General features: G+C 38.1%; 2 protein-coding genes and 1 long non-coding RNA gene across 4 annotated transcripts; 2 read left to right on the top strand and 1 right to left on the bottom strand.

The window, feature by feature from the left end:
- The first annotated feature begins 3954 nt into the window (after window positions 1-3954).
- On the top strand, window positions 3955-4554 carry LOC145791014 (uncharacterized). The gene is made up of 2 exons (XR_014330595.1): window positions 3955-4276; window positions 4367-4554. It is a non-coding gene; the product is annotated as an uncharacterized LOC145791014 (long non-coding RNA).
- Window positions 4555-10008: 5454 nt separating this feature from the next.
- LOC114306789 (cytidine/deoxycytidylate deaminase family protein) lies at window positions 10009-15147 on the top strand. Of its 2 annotated transcripts, none has more exons than XM_028252085.2 (9): window positions 10009-10491; window positions 11412-11546; window positions 12097-12196; window positions 12347-12472; window positions 12564-12877; window positions 13427-13546; window positions 14026-14271; window positions 14357-14482; window positions 14697-15147. In XM_028252085.2, the coding sequence occupies exons 1-9, from the start codon at window positions 10147-10149 to the stop codon at window positions 14988-14990; spliced, it is 1806 nt and encodes a 601-aa protein (XP_028107886.2). In that variant the 5' UTR covers window positions 10009-10146; the 3' UTR covers window positions 14991-15147. The 2 variants fall into 2 exon arrangements, with proteins under 2 accessions (XP_028107886.2, XP_028107888.2); XM_028252087.2 differs by having other exon boundaries at window positions 10045-10491; window positions 12347-12424.
- Window positions 15148-15282: 135 nt separating this feature from the next.
- Window positions 15283-19285, bottom strand: LOC114306790 (LOW protein: ammonium transporter 1-like protein). The gene is made up of 9 exons (XM_082870541.1): window positions 18855-19285; window positions 18658-18717; window positions 18502-18549; window positions 17799-17931; window positions 17600-17676; window positions 16586-16684; window positions 16423-16493; window positions 16139-16229; window positions 15283-15678 (listed from the first exon to the last, which is right to left on the bottom strand). Exons 1-9 carry the CDS (start codon window positions 19107-19109, stop codon window positions 15568-15570), a joined length of 945 nt encoding a protein of 314 aa, XP_082726667.1. The 5' UTR covers window positions 19110-19285; the 3' UTR covers window positions 15283-15567.
- Window positions 19286-25499: the final 6214 nt, after the last annotated feature.

Below are 25499 nucleotides of genomic sequence, written 5' to 3'. Positions count from 1 at the left end.
GAAATTCATTCGTCTCTCAAGCAGACAATCTAATAGTGGTCACCACGCCTTCATATATGTTCCTAATCACATTAATGTAACCTTTTGTCACATCTTTCTTCTGTAATACCCACCATATTATATCCTAAGGCGCTTTATCATATGCTTTCTCAAGGTCGATAAACACCATATGAATGTCTCTTTTCTTTTCTCTATACTTTTCTATTACTCTACTCAAAAGATAGATTGCTTCCATTGTTGACTTGCCAGACATAAACCCAATTAATTCTCTGATACCTCTGTTATAGCTCGCAATCGGTGTTCCATCATCCTATCCCACACTTTCATTATATGACACAATAGCTTGATTTCTCTATAATTGTTGCAATTCTGCACATCTCCTTTATTCTTATAGATTGACGCTAATCGAGTCCTAAAGTCTTATTTGATTTCATCTTCTTAAGTGCAATCTCCACTTCAAAGTTCCTGATCCTGCGATAGAACCTATAGTCTTGGTTTATCGTATTACTGGCTATTTCTTCCCTTATTACCGTACCTCCATACTCCTCATTTAATAGTTTCTCAAAATATTCTTCCATCTTTCCTTAATCTCTTCATCGTTCACCAATACCTTAGAATCCCCACTCTTGATGCATTTAACTTGATTAAAATTTCTTGTTTGTCTCTCCCGTATCCTAACAAGTTTGTATACCCCCTTCTCTTCCTTCTTACTATCTATTCTAGTGTATAGGTCATCATAAGCTTTCAACTTAGCCTCTCTCACGACTTTCTTGACCTTCTTATTAGCCAATCTATAGCTCTTAAGGTTTTTCTCAGTTCTATCATTCTGTCACTTTTTGAAACACTTTTTTTTTGCATTAACTACCACTTGAACTTCTTCTCTCCACCACCAAGTTTCCCTAGAGCTGGGTCCCGTTCTTTTCGACTCTCCAAGCACTTTCCTTGAGATTTTCCTTATACAATTGGTCATTGAGTTCCACATAATGTTAGCATCATCTTCCAACTCCCAAGTACCTTCCTTATCTATTTTATTCTTAAATATTTCTAGTTTATCCCCTTTTAGGTCCCACCATCTCGTCCTACGATGCTCACCATCCTTCCTAGCTTGGTATTGCCCTCTAAAACATAAATTTAATACCAAAATCCTATGTTGAAAGGCCAGGCTCTCTCTAAGAATCACCTTACAATTATTGCCTTTTAGGCGGTCCACTTTTCTCAATAAGAAGTAATCTATTTGACTCTTAACTGACCCACTCTTCAAGGTTATCAAATGCTCCTCCCTATTCTTATAAAAAGTATTGGCCACCACCAGGCCAGAAACCAATGCAAAATCTAAAATACTCTCTCTAGTCTCATTTCTGTCATCAAAACCGTATCCACCATGCACTCTTCTGTAGCCTAGTTTATCTATGCCTACATGGTCATTAAAATCTCTACCTATCACTAGGTTTTCTCCTACGAGTGTCTCCTGTAAGATCTCATCCATTTGTTCCTAAAAATCCCTTTTAGTCTGATCATCTAATCTTACTTGAGGGGCGTATGCACTAATAATGTTCACTATATTCATTCCAATAACTAGTTTAACTAACATAATCATATCCCATTTTCTAAAGACCGCCACAACATTTTCCACAAAACCCTTGGCAATTATGATTCCTACTCATTCCTACATCTATCCTTACTACTATAATACAGTTTAAAATCGACATCCTCAATTTCCCTAGCTTTCTCACCCATTTACTTAGTTTCTTGTACGCAACCTATCTATTGAAATTTTTTACCCTATTTGTTTAATTTTTTAACATTTTCTATTCAAATTTCCCTTATCTGTTTAAACATTTGTCTAAATAAAAATCTATCTATCCCAATTTTTTGTCTATCTGTTCAATTTTTCACCATACTCGAACAGATCTATTATCTTATCTGTTGAAAATCAACTATAACAGACCTGTTTAAACCAAATTTGTTCTATCTGTTTAAAATTTTTATTATTTTCCTTCAAATCTCTCTCTTTTCCCTGTCTGTTGCAATCTACTTCTTATGTTCACTATTATCATCATCAACAACAACATCAAAAAATAAATAAATAAAAAATAAACAGATGACGGTGGCAAATCGGTGAAATATCTCCATCATTTTGAACAAAGCTGAGCCATTTTGAAGAAATCTAAGGGGTCGTTTGGGAAAGTCTTCCGGGCTAAATTAGCCACTAAATGCCAAAAGAGGCTAATTTAGCCAGTAAAAGACAAAAGAGCCACAGTTGGTTGGCAACAATAAACGGTTAGGGGAATTTACGAAACTACCCCTCATGAAGAGGGGCATGCGGCAGCACAAACAAAAAATAAAAAAATAAAATTTCCCAAAAAACACATTTTCCCAGAAAAAACAAAGTTGAGAAAAAAAATTAAAAACATTTTTTTTGTTTTTTGTTAAAATATTTTATAAAAATAAATTCAAACTCTATTTTATAAAAATAGTTTTAAAAATTTCAATTTTTTTGTTATGTATTTGGTTATGATTTGCATGTAGAGTTGTGAACGTACTGTGGAGTTTCAAGTTATGTGTTTAGTTATGAGTTTTAAAAATAATTTATTACTTAAGTTTTATTTATGTGTTTGGTTTTGATTTGAGTGTAGAGTTATTTTTAAATTTAAAATATTAATATTTTAAATTATTTAAATTTTTTCGATTTCAATTTTGTGAATATTTATTTTAATTTTTTACTTATTCAATTTTGTAGATTATTTACATTATTTAAATATTTAAAATAAAATATTACGATTTAACATATTATGATTTGAGTGTAGAGTTGTGAAAGTAGTATGGAATTTCGAGTTATGTATTTGGTTATAAGTTAACTCAATAATTTATTAATTGAGTTTCATTTTACGTGTTTGGTTACGACTTGAGTGTAGAGTTGTTTTTAAATTTAAAATATTAATATTTTAAATTATTTAAATTTTTTGAATATTTAAATTATTTAAATTTTGTTGTTAAAATAAATTTTTTATTTATTTTGATATGAGTTTGATACGGTTCATTGAAATTTTTTTTTTAAAAAGAAAACATGAAAACATAAATTACCATTCACCACGTAATTAAATAAGGCAATAAATATAAAAATAAATAAGGCAAAAAATAAATAATTAATGTATAAAACAATAAATAAAAATAAATATGGCAAAAAAATAAATAAATAAGGTAAAAATTAAATATTACGATTTAAATTTCAAGTATTACGATTTTTTTAAAAAATATTATGATTTAAATTTTAAAATATTACGATTTAAATTTTTTTAATTTTAAAATTTTTTATAAAAAAAATTCAAACTCTATTTTATACTAATATTTTTTAAATATTTTAATTTTTTTTGTTATGTATTTGGTTATGATTTGAGTGTAGAGTTGTGAAAGTAGTATGGAGTTTCGAATTATGTGTTTGGTTATGAGTTTTAAAAATAATTTTTTAAAATACACAGGTAATAAAATAAAACCTCCCTTTTTATTATTTTACAGAAAATAAAAACAAATTGAAATTAAAAATAGAATAAAAATAAAAATCACAAGAAAAACTATTTGTTAAAAAAAAAAAAAAAAAAAAAAAAAAAACTTAGCTTGGTTGGTAATCTCACCGTCAGGACAGCCGTCCAAATAAAAATAAAATTTAATACTAGAGGCAGATTAGTAATATTACATATGAACACTTCGTAAAAAAAAGTTAAAAAAATTAAAAAAATTCTCTTAAACTAAATTTTTTAACCTAAATTAAAATAATTAAAAAAATTAAAAAATCAAACCACTTCCCAAACAACCCACTTTCCAAACGAAGACTAAATAGATTCCCTTTCGTCGCTCTTCTTTTTGAAGCCATTAACACTACCTCCACTTACACCTAACAGTGAAAGGGTAGATGGTGTAAGGCTCAACAACAAAGTTAGAGAAGGGTAAAAGGCCAACAATCAAAATACGAATCTAGGGTTTCGCCATCCGCGATCGAGCCATGGCGGTCGGTCGACCTACAATCCAGTTATCATGTTGCAAAGACCGGCCGGTAATGGCAGCAATGAAACCCGCATCTTCGAGTTGTACTACGATCATGTCTGAGTTTTGATGAGGTCGGCTTGTGATCGACTCCTCTCAACCGATTCTGAATCTTCATCTACAAAGGACTTTTCTTCGCCACCGTGGGATGACCTCGAATCCATTAAGCACCACCGCCGCCGCCGCCTTCTCCTCCTGCTCCACCGCAACCGAAAAGCTCCACGACTCTCTTCAGGTCTGTGTTGATCTCTCATTTAACTCTCCTCTTTTCAAATCTCACTTTTTTTTTACCTTTGTTGAGATGATGATAGATGGTGTCGTTCAGGCCAAAAATGAAGGCGTTAGCGGTGATGAAAAGAAGAGAAAAGGCCGTGGCAGTTGCAACAGCGAGGAGGAGACAGCGAGGTTGAAGGAGAGAGGAAGTGTGTGTGTGTGAGAGAGAGAGAGAGAGAGAGAGGGTGATGGTTTCGTTTGTTGCAGAGCGAGAAACAGTGTTTTGAAGGAGAAAGAAACGCTTGGAAAAAAAAAGAAGCCAAATTTATGTTAAAATTCACAAAAAAAAAAAAAAAAAAAAAGACAAAATAAATTAAAATAGCTAATAAGATAAAATATCACATCAAGCCTATAATCATTTCACTTTTTTTCTTATAAACATCACATTTAATCACAAAAAAATTCAATCATCTTCCTAAACACAAAAATTTTAACCTACTAAAATAGTCAAAAATTAAAATAGCCTACCAAATTAGCCACATCCCAAACGAGAGGAATGTATGTATGAGTAATTTAGCCCCCGTGTGGAAGGGGTTGAGGTTTTGGCTTTTTTATTTATTTAGGCTTGGTTTGGGAAGTAGGTTGACTTTTTGGCTTTTTTGGCTATTTTAGCCTGGGTTAAAAAGCTTGGTTTGGGAAGGATTTTTTGGCTTTTTGGCTTTTTTGATTTTTTTTGTGAGAGAAGAATGTAATGATTATAGGTTGGATGTGATGTTTTGTTTGTTATGACTAAAATAGTCTATTTTGTTTTTTGTGGCTAAAATAGCCAAAAAAGACTCAAAACCATCTTGCCAAACAGAGACTTTTTGATTATTTTAGTTTTGGTTAGGAATGTATGTATGAGTAATTTAGCCCCCGTGTGGAAGGGGTTGAGGTTTTGGCTTTTTTATTTATTTATTTTTTGATTATTTTAGTTTTGGTTAAAAAAATTAGTTTGAGAAGAATTTTTTAACTTTTTAAAAATTTTTTTTAGAGAAGAGTATAATGATTATGAGTTAAATGTGATGTTTTATTTGTTGTGGCTAAAATAACTTATTTTATTTTTTGTGACTAAAAAAAAAAAAAGAGCCTTAGGCCTCGTTTGGCAACCGAATTTTTTTAGTAAAAAAGTCAAAAAATTATTAAATTAGTCAAAAATTAACAACTCATATTAAAAAATCAAAAATTTTCTTTCCTCTACTTTTTGCACATCTTTTTATAAAAAGTTAAAAAATTATTCCAAACATACTAATTTTTTTAACTCATATTTTAATCAAATAATTAAAAAATTACTAAATTAGTCTGTTCCCAAACGAAGCTTTACTCATTTTACTAACACATGTCATGAATATGATAATTTTACGCTAATAGAAATTGAAATTTGGATTAGTGGACCGAATCCCGTTTTTATTATTTAAATTTTAAATTTTTTTAAGGCCAATTTTTTTGAAAATTTTGAAATTATTTTCATTTTATGGATCTTATAATTTAAGATAAATTATAAATATATTTTTTAAATTTACTTAAAGTGCTAATTGTTTTTATAATTTTCAAAATTACATTTCATTCTTTAAATTTTTTAATCACATGACAAATAATTATTTTCATTAATTAATTTATTAGATGACAAATTAACAAATGACAAATTCTGACTATCAAATGGCAAATTCTCACAAATTAAATAGTTTTCTGTTAATTTTTATTAAATGATAAATTCTAACAATTAAAATATATATAATTTTTAAAATCACATAATACAATCTATATTTTAAATAAATGTGTATTCATAATTTATATTTGGATAAGGAAAATGATTTTTCCCCTGAATTTTGTCCCCCTCGAATCTCCCGATTGCCCAAAACGACGTTGTTTTGGGCAAATTTTTTTTTTTTTTTTTTCTCTTTATATAGTTTGAAAGCCTAAAACAGACGGAGAGAAAGAGAAAGAGGGAAAAAAGAGAGAAGAAGAGAAAGATGAGGGGAAGAGGGAATGGAGAGAGAGAGAAGGCCCCTCCGCTTTCATCGATCGATCGCAGCCTCCGCCGATCGATCGCAGATCGTCCGGCCCATCGTCGCAACTCGTCGGCTGATCGTCGCAGCTCGTCGTCGATCGTCGCAGCCCCACCTCCGCCTCTGCCTCTGCCTCTTTCTTCTTCTTCTTTCTTTCTTTTTCTTCTTTTCTAATTGAAAAAAAAAAATTCAAAACGACGAAACGACATCGTTTTGAGTTCGGGGGATTCGAGGGAAGAAAGGATTCGTGCTACGTAGCATAATTGTTTGGATAAATTGAACTCACATCTTTAAACTTCCCTTTATTACATAATATTTTGGGATTTTTATTGATAAATCTCATTTATAAGTGTTTTAAACCAAGAAATCCATGAAAGAATTTTTTAACCCATTTAGTCCCATATATGTATAGTTTTATTCCATAAAGTCTTTTTTCTTGATTTACACTATTTTATTAGACACTTATGCCCTTATATTTAATTTTGATACCCTTATAAATATTTGTTGAACGATTAGCAATTTTATGATGTGAACATTCATATTTTTAAATTCACATTGGTAGGAATGTAAAATTGGCCCGTGGGCGGCCCGAAACCCGCCTGCGAGCCGGGGCGGGCCCGAACCGTTGACAATGTAAATATTGACATTGACATGTTAACATTCACATTAATAGGAGTATAAAATTGGCCCGCATCCCATGGCGGCGCGAAACTCGCCGGAGGCCCATGGGCGGCCCGAGCGCAGGCCTAGTCTGGCCCGTTGACAATGTGAATATTCACATTGACATATTAACATTCACATTGATAAGAGTATAAAATTGGCTCGCGGCCTGTGGGGGGCCAAAAGCCCCCTCCGCGGCCCGGGGTAGGCCTGGCCCAACCCGTTGACAATGTGAATATTCACATTGACATGTTAACATTCACATTGATAGGAGTGTAAAATTAGCCCACGCCCTGTGGCTGGCCGAAACTTGCCCATAGCCCGGGGCGGACCCGGCCCAGCCTGTTAACAATGTGAATATTCACATTGACATGTTAACATTCACATTGATAAGAATATAAAATTGGCCAGCGGCCCAGAGTGGGCCCGACCCGGCCCATTGACAATGTGAATATTCACATTGACATGTTAACATTCACATTGATAAGAGTGTAAAATTGGCCCGCAACCCGTAGGCGGCCCGAAACCCGATCGCAGCCCGACTCGTGACAATGTGAATATTCACATTGACATGTTAACATTATCATTGATAGGAGTGTAAAATTTGTCCGCTGCCCGAAGCTTGCCCTTGGCCCGGGATAGGCCCGGCCGGGTCTGTTAACAATGTAAATATTCACATTGATATATTAACATGCACATTGATAGGAATATAGAATTGGCTCGCGGCCTGTGGGCTGCCCGAAGCCTGCCCACGGCCCAGGGCAGGCTCGTTTGGGTCCGGGCCCGAGCCGGTGGGTTGAGCCTCGAGTCGGGCGATGGGCCTGGGCCTGGGCCTAGCCTTAGGCTTGGGTCGAACTTGGGCGGGCATGGCCATTTTTTTTAATTTTTTCTATCAAAATTTTATTATTTTCCACAAAAAAAGACACTAGGCCTCGGCACGGGCCGGACCTCGGACCGAGCCTTGAATGGGCTTTAACGGGGCCGGGCTTCAAAGTGATGGCGCAGGCCCTAGCCTAAGGTCTCAGACTAGGCTCGAGCCCAGGCCCAAACGAGTCTTTCCCGAGCCGTGTACGGGCTTCAGGCAGCCTACATTCTTTTTGACTATTCCATTAAGTCCTATTTGAGGTAAGAAGACCAAAATACCATTTTCATCTACTTATATTTTATTTAGTCCACATTATTTTCTTATGTTTCAATAAGTCCTATGGGAGACATAATTACCAAAATACCCATAATGTGAATGTTCACATCGTCAATGTGAATGTTCATATCATCAATGCGTAGAGGCCCAGGCCAGCCTATATCGAGCCTTGTGGGTGTCCGAAAAAATTCGGGCCGGCCCGGCCAGGCCCACGGGCCAAAAAATTAGGTCCAGGCCCTAGCCTTGGCACAAGGGTATTCGGGCTTTGGATGGGCCGATGGATCGAGTCTCGAGTCGGGCCGGTGGGTCTAGGCCTAGCCTCGAGCTTAGGTCTGGCTTGGGCGAGCCTGGCTATTTTTTTTTAATACTGTTTAATTTTTTCTACCAAAATTTTATTATTTTTCACAAAAAAAGACATTGCGCCTCGGGCGGGCTGGGCCTCGGACCGAGCCTTGAATGGGCCTTAAGCGGGCTGATGGGCCGAGCCAGGCTTCAAAGTGATGGCCTAGGCCCTAGCCTAGGGTCTCGGACATGCTCGGGCCTAGACCCAAATGAGCCTGTCCCGGGCCGTGGGTGGACTTCGAGCAGCCCACGGGCCGGGGGCCAATTCTACATTCCTATCAATGTGCATGTCAACATGTCAATGTGAATATTCACATTGTCAACGGGCCGGGCCGGGCCTACCCCGGGCCGCGGGCAAGCTTCGGGCAGCAAGCAAATTTTACATTCCTGTCAATGTTAATGTTAACATGTCAATGTGAATATTCACATTGTCACGGGTCGGGCCAAGCCCGCCTCGGGCTGCGGTCGGGTTTCGGGCCGTCCACGGGTTGCGGGCCAATTTTACACTCTTATCAATGTGAATGTTAACATGTTAATATGAATATTCATATTGTCAACGGGCCGGGGCGGGCCCGCCCTGGGCCGCTGGCTAATTTTATACTCTTATTAATGTGAATGTTAACATGTCAATGTGAATATTTACATTGTCAACAGGCAGGGCCGCCCACGGGCAGTGGGCGGGTTTCGGGCAGCCACGAGGCGCGGGCTAATTTTACACTTCTATCAATGTGAATGTTAATATGTCAATGTGAATATTCACATTGTCAACGGGCCGAGCCGGGCCCGCCCCGGGCCGCGGGTAGGCTTTTGGCCGCGCCATGGGCCATGGCCCAATTTTGTACTTTTATCAATGTGAATATTCATATATGAATATTCACATTATCAATAGGCCAGACCGGGCTCGTCCCGGGCCGCAGGCGGGTTTTGCGCCGCCACGGGACGCGTACCAATTTTACACTCCTATTAATGTGAATGTTAACATGTCAATGTGAATATTCACATTGTCAACGGGTCGGACCGCCCCGGCCCTACTCGAATTTTTTCGGGCACCCACGAGGATCGACATGGCCAGGCCCCTACACATTGACGATATGAACATTCATATTGACGGTGTGAACATTCACATTAAGGCTTGGTTTGGGAAGTAGGTTGGTTTTTTGGTTTTTTGGCTTTTTTGGCTATTTTAGCCTGGGCTAAAAAGCTTGGTTTGGGAAGAGCTTTTTGGCTTTTTGGCTTTTTTGACTTTTTTTGTGAGAGAAGAATGTAATGATTATAGGTTGGATGTGATATTTTGTTTGTTATGGCTAAAATAGCCTATTTTGTTTTTTGTGGCTAAAATAACCAAAAAAGCCTGAAAACTAACTTGCCAAACAGAGGCAGAGTGTTTTGATAATTATGTCACCCATAGAACTTATTGAAACATAAGAAAATAATGTGAACTAAATGGAACATAAGTAGATAAAAAAGGTATTTTACTATTCTTATCTCAAATAGGACCTAATGAAATAATAAAAAAAAATATGAACTGAATAGAATAAAACTCTTAAAAAATAAGTTTATCAAAAAAGCTCCATGATATTTTTGCCTTTTTGAAAATTACATTTTCCAAAAGTTTTTTTATTTTTATATATCCATCTCTCTGTCTCTATCAATCTATCTGTCTATCAATCGAACGTACAGAGAGTGCTCCTCTGTACAGCAATGGGGTTCTCACTGCTCGCCTTGGTGACTCCAATTTTCTGCAAGGCCAACAACAACAACAACATCAACTCTCATTCGCTCGATGCGTCCTATATCCGACGCGCCGCCGAGATCGCCGACAAGTCCGCCGGATTCACGTCCCCGCACCCTAACTTCGGCTGCGTTATCGTCTCCGCCGCCGGGAAGGTTGCCGGTGAGGGATACCTCTATGCTCAGGGCACCAAGCCCGCCGAGGTTCTGGCGGTGGTCGCCGCCGCCGAGCAGTGCAAGGGCGCCACCGCCTATCTCAACATGGAGCCTGGTGACTGCTACGGCGACCGCGCTGCTGTCTCTGCTCTCGTTCAGGTTTGAACAAAATTCACCTCTTTTTCTTTCTTCTCTGCTATGTATGTATATATATATACTAGGCTCTGCTGTGTACTATGAAAATCAATCAGTTGAATGTAGAAGAAAGGGGACAAATAAATGAAATTGAAAAATCAAAATCTGAGGTTGTTATTTAGAGTAAATTGTACAGGGATGATTTGGGTATGGAAATCAGTGTGACAGTTCACACCATGTTTTATATAATGGTATAGTTAGTGTACACTAGCAGTGGGTGCCGCGATGCATTTGTAATTTTATATGATTTGAGGGTTGAGGAAAACTGATTAACAATTTTGGAAGAAAAATTCTTTTAACAGTTATTAAATGTGACCGTTACTTGGGCATTTGTGGAAAAGTAAAAAACTTGACAGGGTTCACACCAAATCGGGTATACGTTTTATATAATAGAATAGAGTAGATAACAGTATAGATACTAGATAGTGCAGATATGTACTAGCTATGTGATGTGATGTGTTTGCAATTTTACATCTAAATTTGTTGGTGATTTGATGAATGAGGAAGATGGGTCTGTTAGCAGTTATTTTGTAGAGCAGTTAGCAATAGAAAAATGCTTGAGACACTTAATTTATCAACCCTAAAAACCATCCCTAATGATGTGTCTGACAATTGTCAAATTTTGATTCGTTAAACATTCTCTCAATGCCACATCATTAGGGTTGGTAAATTAGGGGATGTAGCATTGTTGAATAATGGGTGTTTTTGAAAAAACCAAAATTAAAAAATTAAAAAAAAAAGAAAGAAAGTGTGGAAAAACTTCAAAACTGATTGGGTTTACATGTGCACTGGAAATATAGTGATTGTTGAGCTTTTCTACTTTTGTTAATGAATACTTGCAATAGGAGAGAAGGTCTACGTGTAACTGATGTTCTGTACATTAGGCAGGGATTACTAGAGTTGTTGTTGGCATCAGGCATCCTTTGCAACATCTTCGAGGCAATGCTATTCGTGCATTGAGAAGTGAAGAACTGCAAGTTGATGTTCTTGGGGAGGATTTACAAAGTAAAACAATTGAGGTATATTATTTTTAATTTTTTTGCTCATTGAGGTATATATTCAACTTTATGTATGGCTGATTATAAAATTTTAAAAAAAAAAGAAGAAAAAAAGTTATGGTTTCCACAGGATTATCTTTTGTATGAATTTTATCACCAATATTACCCATTTTAAATAATATAGCAAGTCAGCAAAGTGCCTTCCTGATTTTGTTAAATAAAAATCCATTTGTAACCCTTTTTGCTTATAAGAAAGTAAGAGTTGGTAGGAGCGGTGGGTTGATGATGAATGTATAAATCAAGAAAGACCAAAATATGTTCTAACGGATGGTTGCTATGAAGGTACAGTTTATGAAATAGTACAGTAAGTTCCACCATCAGAGGTGACTACCTATTGCCATTGCTGTGAAAACGCTCCAACAACCTACTGTGTCATGTGTGCATTTCCATTGGGCAAAGCTTGTTGGCTAAATTTTGCTTTTTTTAGTGCTATTTCTCAGTTGGTATAGAGTTTGTGTGTTATAAATTGCTCATTGTGTTTTTCTCTAAAGGTATAGATTCTGTATTTTAGGAAGCTCTGAAATCCTGCCTCTTGGTCAATGCTCCTTTGCTGTACAGAGCTGCCTCTCGAGTTCCATTCGCTGTTCTCAAGTATGCAATGACCCTTGATGGTGAGCATTACATTTTTAGAAGAATATTTAACTGGTTTCGATGTTTTTTTTAACAGTCATGAATCTGAATGATCTTTAGTTACTTGTTGAGGCCAACAAGTTTTTAATAACTGGGAATTGCTGCTGATGATCTTGTATGATTGCTGGCAGGAAAAATTGCAGCCAGTAGTGGACATGCATGGTGGATAAGCAGCAAAAAGTCAAGAAGTCGAGTTTTTGAATTACGGGGTAAAAGTGATGCTATTATTGTTGGAGGAAATACCGTACGCAGGGATAGTATGGATCTTCATTACCTGCTATGTTCAAGTTGCTGGAGTGGCCAAAATAATATTTTTACATGCTGTTCTAATTCTGCTTTAAAATACAGATCCACAATTAACCGCAAGACATGGAGGTGGCCATGTGCCCATGCGGATTGTTTTGTCACAAACACTCAATCTGCCTGAGGAAGCAAATCTTTGGGATACCGCTGATGTACCTACCATTGTTGCCACACAAAGAGGTGCTAGAAAGAGTTTTCAGAAGTTTCTTGCATCTAAAGGTGTTGAAGTAGTGGAGTTTGACATCTTAAATCCCAAAGATGTAATGGAATACTTGTATGATCGTGGTTACCTTTCAATTCTGTGGGAGTGTGGAGGGACATTAGCTGCTTCTGCTATTTCATCTGGTGTTATACACAAGGTTTGTGTTATGTTATTGTTAAATGGATACCACATTTCTTGATACAGTTGTTCAATCTTCTGCAAATTTCAATTGACAAATTGAGCAAACTCAACTTAGACTTGATACCCTATATAATATAATGTAGTTTTTGGTGAGGAGTTCCTTGGTGGGCTAACAATCCCAGATTCCCTATTCTTTTCCATGTTCTGCGTGTTTAAGAAAATTTGATTCTTGTAGCATCGTAAGGCTAGTTGCTTCTCTTGTAATTTTCTTTAAAACTTTGAACTGTTTATTTCTCTCCAATATGCATGTCTTAACAGAATATTTGTTACTTTTAGTCTACATGTTTTCAATTCCTTGACATGGTTTAATGACTCTGGTCTGTCTTGATAGTTCTTCTTGGCTAAGTTGCTACAGCAATAATTTTATTCAAATAAATTAAACATGGATAATGGATCTATATAAAAGTTACTAAGGAAAGGTCTATCTAAAAGTTGCATCCTTTTTCTGTTGTTATGTAATTTTTGCTGGCATAATGGCTTTTCATATAGATTTGACTTGATGCAGGTGTATGCATTTGTTGCTCCTAAAATTATTGGTGGAAAGAATGCACCCTCTCCAGTTGGTGAACTTGGGATGGTTGAGATGACACAAGCTTTGGAATTAATTGATGTTTGCTATGAGCAGGTTCTTCTTCTTCTTTTTTTCTTTTTTCTTTTTCCTTTTTGTTTATTAGTAATGATATGTTTTTTGGCGTGGCAATATCTTGACAATGTCATGAATGGTTTGAAATGGTAAAGTTTATGAACATTAGTCATTTGGTTTCTCTTTGTATTGGCACTTCCTCCCTCCATCTCTTGTAATGAATGTGAAAATTTTAATTTAGTCATTCCTTTTGATTTTGAAACATGAAACCACCTCACCTGAAATCAGGAGATTCAAAATCTATTACGCTCAATGTCGACCCATTTTTTCAATTAACTCATTCAGAGTTTGAACTAGTTTTCAAAAAGTACTTTTGTGCAACACTATATATATATATCCAAGTAAAAGTTTGAAAACTTATATTTTCAGAAGTTTCTTATGAAAAAAGTTGCTAGATTTCTGAATGTCTTGTCCACCTTTTCAGGTTGTGTTGTTTCTTACCTATGACACGTGAACTGCAGATTGGACCGGACATGCTTATAAGTGGATTTCTTCATCCCGTTCCAGACCTAACACCTGTTATTCCATCAGTGGAGGAAACTTCTGCAATTGATCCTTCAGTTACCGCTTATGAGTCAAGCATCATATTCTTTTACAAGACATGGGATCCTTATGGAGCCTTTTCAAACTTCTCCCCTCATGCAATTCAAATGCCCTGTGAAAGTGGCAATTATCTAACCTGGCCGAGTGTGGAGCATTATTATCAGGTCACTCACTATTTCTAGAAATTATATTTGTTTGTTTGCAACTTTAGTGGTTATAATGTATATTTTTTTTTTGCTTCAAATGCAGGCTCACAAGTTTGTGGGGGTGAATGATCCTGTAGCCAGGAATTGTGTGGAAGACATAAGATCTGCTAAGAGTCCTGAGGAAGCAGCACGAATGGGAAGGACAATGCAGAGGCAGCACCCTGATCTGGTATGTACGGATAACTATGATGCTATATGAAGCATGGGTGGTCCAAAAATATTGTCATATGAGTACTGGTATAGACAAAATACATATCTAGTATGCAAAATGCTTTGGATATAGTGCACACCAGTGGAGTATTGACTAAATTACTTTATTTCTTTGCCTTTACGGTGCACAGTCAAGTTAAATTCAATTTTCTGCAATGTCTTGTGAAATGCAGGTAAGATCTGATTGGGAATCTGTCAAGATCGATGTTATGTACAAGGCCTTGAAATGTAAATTTTCCATCTACCCTCATTTAAACTCTATGCTGCTCTCGACAGCAGGGTCTGTTCTTGTTGAAGCGTCGCCGCATGATCTCTTTTGGGGAGGAGGTCGAGAGGGTGAAGGCCTAAACTATCTAGGCAGGTTGCTGATGCAGTTGAGATCGGAGTTTCTTGGTGAATCTTCTTCATCATCAAATAAGATCTCTATAACTCATCAAGAAAGAGAGAATGAATTGAAAAATGCATGATGGTTCTGTTTAAATACTTCTTTGTAACATTATTATTAATCAAATTTTCTTGTAAGCCTCTTTGTAACATTATTATTCTGCAAATAATAAGTGTAAGCTCGTGATAATTTTGTTTGCCAAATTATGATATATATATATATATATATTTACTTTCAAACTCGAGAGTTCCTGGCAACAACTTTTTATATAATGCAAACTCGAGAGTTCTTTGGCATTGAATCACCTTTTGTGTTCTCGTGCGAGTATGCCTTCTCATAATGAGAGAGAGAGAGAGAGAGAGAGAGAGGTCATGTAGTTCCAAAATTGATAAAAAACACATATCAGGAAATCATAGGAATTGGTTTGTCAATCAGAACATCATCAAGTGCAGCTAAGATAAAATATACAATGCCAATCAATAGTTGAGTTATGAAGGATAAAATTTACAGAGTGAAGGCACAAAAGTGATATCACTCATAGAATTGAGGAGCAGTTAACTGAGATTGTTCATTTTCATGGTCATTATTGTAACTCTTCTTTGGTATAACTTAGTATTAGAATTTACAGGCAAAACTGAGGCAAGGAAGCTCCAAGAATTTCACTCTTCTTTTGGCTTGAGTTGTCCTCCAAGAAAGACAAGTCCAACAGTAGTGAAAGCGGACAAGACAGTTGATGCGTAACACATTGCAAGTAGCGCTCCCCGTAAAGACTGCATCATGGAACATTGAGTATTATCCTAGGGAACAAGGTAAGATGATAATTGCGCAGTTAAGAAGAAGCACAGACATAGGTACCGTAACGTGACACGATAGACACAATTTTTTTATTTATTTATAAAAGTAAGATATAATGTGCAAAATATATAATTTTATATATTTATTATATGTCATATATAAGGATATATAATTATTGTATGTCATATATATATAAATATTTAATTAAAAAATAATAAAAATTAGAGTCTAAAAGAGAACATGTATAAATTTACGTTGTTTTTGTTTTCTCATTGGATTGCGCGTATTCAAACTAGTAATGTGTTTCATATGTCTTAAGTGATAGATACGTATTTTTCAAGTATCTAAAGCATGTCCCAATTTAAAAATACTTTAGAAATAGGTCATGTTTGGACGTGTGTCCAACATGTGTTAGGAAGTGTTCGTGCTTCTTACCTTGGCAAGCAGCAAAGCATTGTCATTTGCATACTGCAACGAGCTCTCTGGTATGCTTTGAATGCCTTGACTTAATTGCCACGAAATAATCCTGAATTACAAAATTTTCAGATACCAAAAAAAAAAAAGGAAAAAGACTACCCAATGCACGAGACTCCTGTTAAAACAGGGTCTGAGGAGGACCAGATGTATGCAGCCTTACCCCCATTTTGGAGAGACTGTTCGTTAACACCTTTATAAATGAAAGTAGAAATAGAGGACTCAAAGCTGGATTGAATTTTTACCCAAAAATGAAACCGATTGCAGCGCCAATATAAGACTTTTCTGATGTTAGTTCAACCTGAAGATCTCCAAACTGCAGTTGAACCAACAATAGTCATTTGGAGTTCCCATTTTGGGGCATACATACAGTCAAAGTTCAATTAAAGTTGAGGAATCATTATCTACCTTCAGCATCCTAGCTTCCAGTTTTGGTTCTTCACCAGTTGCTGTGGATACCTGACTTTCAGCCAAAAGCTTTCCAGATGTAATCATTGCTTTCGCAATCTGTAATGTGTTATTTTATAGAAAATAAGTTATGTTTATTTTTAAGAGTCAAAAGACAAAGTGTCTGTAAAGTATTAAAGCATAATCATGGCATTTGAACTGGATGTTGAGTCCGAGTATTGGATGCTCATCATGTCGGGATTATTTGTAAATTAATGGATTGTATTTACAAACCCAATACTAGATCTAAGCAAAAAATCCAACCCAATACTAATGCGTAGATAAAATCTGTACTTTTGATTTACAAAAAATGCCGAGGTGGCACAAATTTGCTGCTTGAACTGTTCTCTCCCGTTCCTACCTGGACTAGAGAGAAGCCATTTCCAAAATGAAAAGAAATGAATATGTCCAGTATAATTGTAGATGTTAGGTGAATATCAATTGTTTGCTGCAAGATGGTTTAACATTCCAGAGCAGTCCAAGAATAATCACACCATATGGGAATTTATAACATTGATAGTTTTTCAATGCTACCACTGAATTTCAGGATTTAAATCAACAGTGTGACTCAGGAGTAGGAGTAATGCTATAAATACTAATTAGTGTACCAATTAACACACTAACTAGATACAATATTAGGTTAGGACCATATTAACTGGTGGAATCCACATGTATATCTTGTGTCTTAATTAGTTTGTTAATTGGTACACTAATTAGTGTATCTAGCATTACTCCAGGAATAGACATCTTGTCGAGATCAATTAAATATTATATATTAAGTTCAAGTGAAATCTTGTTTATGGCATTAATTATGGGTAAAGAAGTTTATGTTATGGTAGTTCTGCAAGGAAGAAGAACACAAGTACTCTGCACCCTAAAATTTCAACATAGTTTTGGAGATTTTCTTGAAAATAAACTAGTGACTTTTAAATTTAAATGATATTGTTAAAAGTATAAAAAGATTATGTAAAATACCCTTTGTAGTTCACCTTGACCATATTGTCCCATAGATTGGAACCTCCTTCCAGCAGATACCAACCGCTTGCCAAATGCTAAATGAGCAACAAGAATAAAAATTGGCTTAAAAAACATGCCCAAGTCAGAAGAAAGTAAAAATGATAGTCATAAGCACGTAAACTAAGCATGTAGAGCAATGTGGTGGTGTTATTCTTGCCTGATTTGGAGTTGCCTGTCAAGGAGCTCAAGAGCAATGGAAGCTTCCCCACCAAAGCGGTGGAAGTTGACGTGTCAGCTTGCTCCCATGCTCGAGAGATATTTAACAATGTCTCCCCCAGCTCTTGTCCACACTGAAAATGCAAACTCATAGAAATAAGTTTCCAGTTGATCATGAGGAACGTGCAAACCGATACAAAGAAGCCTTCCTCTATTGGTCAGAAAATAGAGGAAGAATTTCATAGCACAAACAAGCCTTCCACCTTCCAGCTGAAGATTCAAAAAACATAGAAAAATCATTTTGGAAGATACTTCCAACCCGGGATGGCATTTTTGTTTCTCTTGATCTATTCTGCATACTGTCTGCTTTGGTTGTATCATTTTTTTTTTTTAACCCTTGAAAAGGTGTAACAATATTTTTGTGGAAGGGTTGAGTGAAGGTTAGAGGTTCACTGAAGAGTAGCAAAGCACGTCAGAGGTTCCCATAACAATATTTTTAAGAATGCCCATATTGTTAACTGTTAAAGTAAATAGCTGGTAACAGTTTTTAAAATTCAATCCATCTTCATCATTCGTTAACCGGTAACTGTTAACTGTACTTATGTATGTACAAATGTAAATGATCTTTGCATAAATGTATCATGGCTGATGTTTTCCTAATTAAAAGAATCAATCAACAGAGCAAGGTATAAACAATGACAAACCTCATCAATGACCGGACCATTTGAAAGATCGAAAGCCGCATCATTCAGCTTCACAATTTTCAAACAAAATTCCCCAAATTCCAATAAGAAAGAAACACAGAAAATAAAATTCCAAAACTAATTTACACCATAAATTGATTTAGAAACCTCACATACATCCAATCGTAGATCCTGAGGTAGCTGCCCAAAGTAATCCACCGGAAGATCAAAACTATCCTGCCAAAGAACACCCAAAAAATAAAATAAAATAAAAAAATACCCCCAATAGAAAAATCCTTATGATGAAAGTTTTTATTTTATTTTATTATTATTATATGAAATTGAAATATTTCTTAAAAAAATTAGATGGGTACAGCAAGTTCTTGAAGGAGGGTTAGGGTTTGGGAATCTGGGTCTGGTTCATTGAGGGATTTGGGAGGGCCTTCTGATTCAGTGAGAGCAAATGGGACAGTGAGAGACTTGAAGGTGAGGGGGGGTTTCCTGGAAGAAGAGGAGGAGGGTTTGAGAGAGGTTGTTGGGGAGGGGACAAAATGGGTATTTCGTAGAAAGAAGAGGGTAGGGGTGGAAGAGAGAGTGGAGAATGGAGGTTGAAGAAGAAGAAAAGCCATTTTCAGGGTCGTCTTCACTCTCTCTCTCTCTCTCTCTCTCTCTGCAGTGATTGTCTCTGAAATTTTTTTTTTGGTAGTTTTGGAAGTTGAAAGATCAATGGACCCCACATGTAAAGATTTCAGGATTAAGGGGTCACTGCTAGCCGTGTGACTGAGGAGGCCCACACGGACGATATATGGATGTGATACGTAGAATCCCAATATATTAATTTCACCATTATCCATTATCCTTCTATTTTTTCTATTTTCTCTTTTAAATATTAATGTTATGGGTTAATGCTAATAAGAAATTTTATATTTAAGAACATTTTGTGGTACATCCCTTTATCATTGGCTTTGCTATTGGTTATAATTTTATCACTATAATATTATTTTAATTATTGTAGAGAAGTGATTTAGAAATACTCTTCTGATTCTGGAGGACGCTCGTGATCCTCTGCTCGTTACCTAAAAAAGAATAAACACTCCGGTCGGGAGTGTCAGAATTAGCACTCCGACGGACAAGTCAATCTCTACACTCAGGATTACTTGTATTCTAAGTTAAGCTTAATAGTTCTCACATACCTTTCTCTGATAGGTGATCCCGTATTTATAGTATTCTCTTTGGGCCTTTGGACTGGGCCCATCCTTGATCCGTTACATATACCTCTATTCGGCCTCTGTTCTACTGGCTGGGGTACTGGTTATTTTATTCGGCTCTTCGATTGACTAGGGTATGTGCCGAGTATAGGTTACGCTCTGGACCGAACACACTTATTCGTCCTTATGGATCTAATGAAATTCGGCTCCCACAATTGCCCCCCAAACACGCTACTAGCATCAGTTAATCGGCGTGTTTGGCTTCTAGCCTGGGAAGTCAAAAATTCGGCGGTTAACCCTCTTCCCAATGCGTGTCAGATCGCACACACGCTTCTTGGTCATTGTAACGCTTTCCCGCCTCTACGTACACTGCTTCCATTAATATGATTTGAAATTGTCTCTTCGAATGTATGTTCTGAGTATTCAAAAAATATCTTGCTCGCCCTTTAGTGCAACTCCTTCTCTTCGCAGTGTCTACAACTCCTTGTTTCTCGCTTCTCCCTTCGTCTCCTGTAAGTCTTCTCCTCGTTCATTTTTTATCCTGCTTCCTTATTTGCTTTTAACTTTCCATAATCCTTGGGTTTGGCCAAAAAATGGCAAAACATTTGAAGGAGCTCCTTTCAGCAGATCGAATCTCCGATTTTCGACACCATTTCTCCTTCCCCGATGACATCCATCTGTCATTTTTGGCAGACAACACCACTGATATGGAGAGGGAAGACGAGAGCACAATCGTCCTTCCTCTCCTATCAATTGCTGAGGGCGGAGTCCGCTTTCCTCTTCACCCACTTTTGAGGGCCGTTCTTAGATACTAGGGTCTGATCCCTTCCCATCCCAACGTGAATTTCTTTCGCATCATAATGGGGATCGTAGAACTAAATCGTCGTCTTAGGATCAATTTAGGTATAGCCGCCATTCGGCACTGTTATGTCTTAGCCAAATCTACTAGCCGGCTAGGGCGCTACTTTCTTAGAGCCAAGGATACTGATCATCACTTAGTGACTATGCTCACCAGCTCTGGCAAGCATGTGGACGACGTGATGGTCGTTGTCCGCGGCAATTGAGAGTTCGGCGAAGGCGAAGATCGTCTAGACCCGGTGCCGAAGCGGAAAGGCGAACCAGGTGGCCGATTAGATCACTTGTTTATGTTATTTCCATATCTATATTCGTATTTGGCACTGTATACATCTAACCATTTTGTTTGTGCAGGCATTGACTTGAAGAGAGTGCTGGTTTTAGACAACGACGTTGTTCTTGTAGAAATCAAAATCGTGCTACAGTTCGTCGGCCGTCCAGACCTTCAAAAACAGGAGAGGGCAACCCATATTCTACTTCAGTATGAGCCAACTTACATGACATTCTCGGCGTCGAACAACATTCCGATCGTGTGAGTCGACAGCCATCTCGCAGCCCTCATCTTCCCCAGTTTCAAGAACTTGAGACAGATTGGTTTAGAAACATCTGATTCTGAACACGCGGAAGAACAAGAGGCCGAACCAATCGTTGAGGACCTTAACCGGTTGGCAACGCAAGTTGACGAAGCTACTAACTCGGCCTTTGAGGAAGCCGAGTTTAACTTTTCTGATCCTCCGTCTACATAAGGCCAAGGGGGACGCCTTTGGAGATATTTTTACAAATTTAGAAGACCTTCCCAGCGATTATTCTGAGGATATGGCTAAGGAAAATCTGACGTAGATGGCACGAAGGAGAAACGTCGAATGCATGGCCGCCCGATAGAAAGCCGATGCCATCTGTTCCAGACTTGTCCCGACTGAATCTTTCGTACCTACTGTTGTAGAAGAAATGGCTCACGTTGACGTGGCCGAGGTGGAGAAGGCGGCCGATCTTTCGAATCTAGAAGAACGGCCGATTCCAGATCGGGGAGAGAAACGCCCCGCCGAGGGTGAGGCCGGCTCTGAGGAGGAGAACCCTATCAATAAATGGCTGTGCTTGGAGGAATTAGATGTGTTTCCTTTCGTTGTTCAACCCAAGATAAAAAACACGCCGATCTCCTCCGAAGCGTCGACCGTGAAAGATCCCACAGTTGCTTTGAGCTTGGCTGCCTCGGTCTCATTGCCGGCCGACAAGGCAACCTTTCGGGCGGAGTCAGATTTGGTAGCGATAGCATTGGCTGCCCAGTCGGCCCTCCTGGTATGTAACTTCATTCTAATTCCTTGTTTTGATTTTGTTTGCAAGCAGTATTTCTTGGTATGTGACGATCCTAACTTGTTTTGCAGACGGTCGGAAGGATCGTCGAATTGGGCTGCCACCAGCATGATGCCGCCGAAAGGATTGGCCGTTTGTAGTCAGAAGTGGAGGGTCAGCAGAGTAAGGCTGAGTTTGAGGCGATGAGAGCGACAATGGAAAGTGCGCGGGCCGAAGCAGAGAAGGAAAGGGCACAGACTGCAGACCAACTCAGAGCGGAAGCCGAGGAGAGGGCCAACGCGAATGAGGAATCGCTCAAGTTGGCCAAGGAGGCATTTGCCAAGTTGCAGGCAGAGTTGGCAGAGTTGAAGACGGCGAAGGAGAAGGCCGACTCGGAGGCGTCCGAAGCATTTGAGGCTGGAAAAAATGCCGCTCTTGAAAATTATGTAGAAGAGGTGCCCAAATTTGAGAATCGGGGATTCAAACATGGCTGGCTCAAAGCCCTTGCTGCCGCTGGAGTGACATTGGACATGTCGATTCCATACGAGCAAGTGGATGTTGAGCCGCTTGAGTTTGATGCCGAGGATTGATTTGGGGATCACTTTAGCTATTTTTAATGTATCTTTTTGCAATCATGTTTTGATTTCTTAGTAGACAAGTATTTGCTTGTGATAATTTTCATGTATAAAATGATAACTATGCTGTACTCAATTTATGAATGAAAATTTTCTATGTTCTCAAGTTATTGCTTGTATTGTTAACTGTATGAGTACATAATTAAAAGAATCAGCAGTTAGAACAAAATGTGACGACTTCGTGAGACGACAAACTTAATAGCCGATTAAATTAATGAATTTGATTTAATCATAAATAAAATGAATTCATGACATGTTGATAGGTCAGCCTTTGCCCTTGCCCCAGCTGGTTCATGAACGTAGAACGCCGAATAAAATGAACTTATATGGATATTGTTCTGATGAAAGAGTTCGTGGAACGACTGGGGCATTCGAGCCAAATAGATTGATGAATCTGCCCTTGCCCCAACTGGTTCATGAACGTAGAACGCCGAATAAAATGAACTTATATGGATATTGTTCTAATGAAAGAATTCGTGGAACGACTGGGGTATTTGAGCCGAATAGATTAATGAATCTGCCCTTGCCCCAGCGGGTTCATGAACGTAGAACGCCGAATAAAACGAACTTATATGGATATTGTTCTGATGAAATAATTCGTGGACCGATTGGGGTATTCGAGCCGAATAGATTAATGAATCTGCCCTTGCCCCAATTGATTCATGAACGTAGAGCGCCGAATAACAGAGGTTGATGGGGTGGTTAAGGCGTGACTAGACGGTGCCGGGTTGTTGAGGTTTCGATATTAATGAGATCACCTCAAAGGTGCTGTCTTTATAGGGAGTAAATGAGCGTGTACTTCGTGAACGAAGGTCCTATTTATATGCTTTGACAGCAACTCGGTCCAGTTCTTAAAGGGAAATTAAACAAGTGCGAATGTTAAATAGACTTTTCTTCAACAGTAGAGAGGAGGCGAAGACGCTAGCTGAGCTGGGAGGAGACATGAGTCGAAGTGGTGAACCTTCGCGCACGGGCAGTAGGACTTTGAGGGATCGGGAGAGACACCAATCTCCCCGTCGTCGAAGTAGGTCGCCTAGGAGGGACAAGCAGCCACAGCGCAAGTCTCCCCAACCTCGTCCTGGAAGGGAATCCGACGCGACTCCTCGTCCATTGAGTTTTGCTGTCTTCGTGGGTAATAGACCAATGACAGGGGTGGATTCGATCGTTCGAGATCCAAATGTGGCAGCCGAGTTCGCTCGACAGATTTTTCCACCCGAAGTTCAGCAGTCGATGGTAGGTCGACAGGACTTCGAAGTGTTTCGTGAAGGCGTTCACGGGCCGTGAAGGGACTGTATACTGCTTATGAGATCGGCATGCGTCTCCGCACTGCTCGTCGCGATATAGAACAAAGAGATGAACACATTCGGAAGTTGGAAGCTCGCGCTAAGAAGGTCGAGCGTGAGCTAAGGAAAATCAAGTCTGCCGAGCCTCAATCGGCCAGCCACCCCAACCCAATCGTGGAAGATAGGGTTACTCAAAGGCTGATTAGTGATGCGATTGCCGATCAGAACATGGCTAGCATGTTCGCGATCGAGACTGCGAGGGTTGTGGCCTATGAAAAAAGCTTCCACGATGGCCGAAAGGTCAGAATTCAGAAGACCACAGAGAAACTCGTCGAAGAAGTTTGCCGATGTGAAAATCGTGGATTTAGGCACGGTTGGATCAAGGCACTTCAGCAAGCTGAGGCTCTTTAGGCAGCAGGGTTGGATTCGGCGTTGCCGTTGTACCAACAGAATGATTTCCCTTTCTCAGCTTTTGAAATTGGGAAGAGTGATGACGAAGGAGCCGCCGAACAGAAGAAAACTTTGTAATACTTATGTAGATTGAAAGTGAAATTATGTATTTATTGGCTAATTTTAATAAAACGCTTAGTTTTCAATTTGTAGCGTACTTGTTATTTATATTAGTACACATTTTATTCTGAATGTGTCACGACCCAAACCCGCCCCTATAGGTTTAGCATCATAACCGGCCAGTAATCATTGGACTACTGAAGGCCTCTGAACAGATTGACAAGATTAAGGGGCTAGCGGAAACAAAAACATGAATATAATTGTCCAATGAGCTGTGCTGACTTATATGAAACGGAATATAAAAAAAAACTTTATATACAATAATCGGTAGTCAACCATACATTATACACACACATATTACAGTATTTTAAGTACAGCCAACAGAACAAACGAGTCTTATATATACAGAAGCAACAGAACTTAAACACAGGACACTTCGGGAACCTCCATGTGAGGCACAATGGTTGGCTGACAACAGAACACAGATCCAGACAAAAGCCTTCAGGCTTGGGCTCCAGAATGCTCACCTATACATATATATACACACAATGAGTTAAAGCCCAATGAATAACATTAAGGTAAAGGGGTTAGTGAACGAAATCCGAATATATCATAAGTAGAAAACAGACCAGAGCATAATCATTCTCATATCAGAATATAATAATGGTACATTCCATAGAACATATCACAGAACGTCTTCCGACTAGAGTAATCGGTTCCGGTTACCGATTAAACACAGATCAGCACAATGAAGTGGCTAACGAGATCTCGTAATTACTTGTATGTCACGGACCCGTATTTTCATGCCGTCCCCCATGACTTGGGACTAGCTATGGATGCCATAATAGATTTCAAACTTGGGATATTCGTTCACGTAAACAGATATCATTTCAGAAATCATAGCTTATCACATTTCATTTGGAACATAATTCATATCAACATATCTTTACAAAAATGTTACTCACAGTGGTTCCCGAAAATGGTCAATCAACCCTCGAGTCTTGACCTACAATCACAAAATACATAACACAAGCACGTCTTATCATTACACATTCAAGTGGGCATTAAGACTTAGCTTATATTACGTTGGTTCTATTCTTTCTTATCACATTACCTAAAATACACACACACTAGTAGTCTCGGAACTTAGTACATTCTTATCTTAGTGTGCTTCTAATCCATAACCTCATTACTATGGCTTAATTAAGGCTTAGGAATGCCTAAGATGCAATGAGGAT

This window comes from Camellia sinensis, chromosome 1, assembly GCF_055761805.1.
Source record: "Camellia sinensis isolate YWXY chromosome 1, ASM5576180v1, whole genome shotgun sequence".
NCBI lineage: Eukaryota > Viridiplantae > Streptophyta > Magnoliopsida > Ericales > Theaceae > Camellia > Camellia sinensis.
Note: the sequence above shows the minus strand (reverse complement) of the source record. Positions and strands in the feature narration are given on the sequence as shown.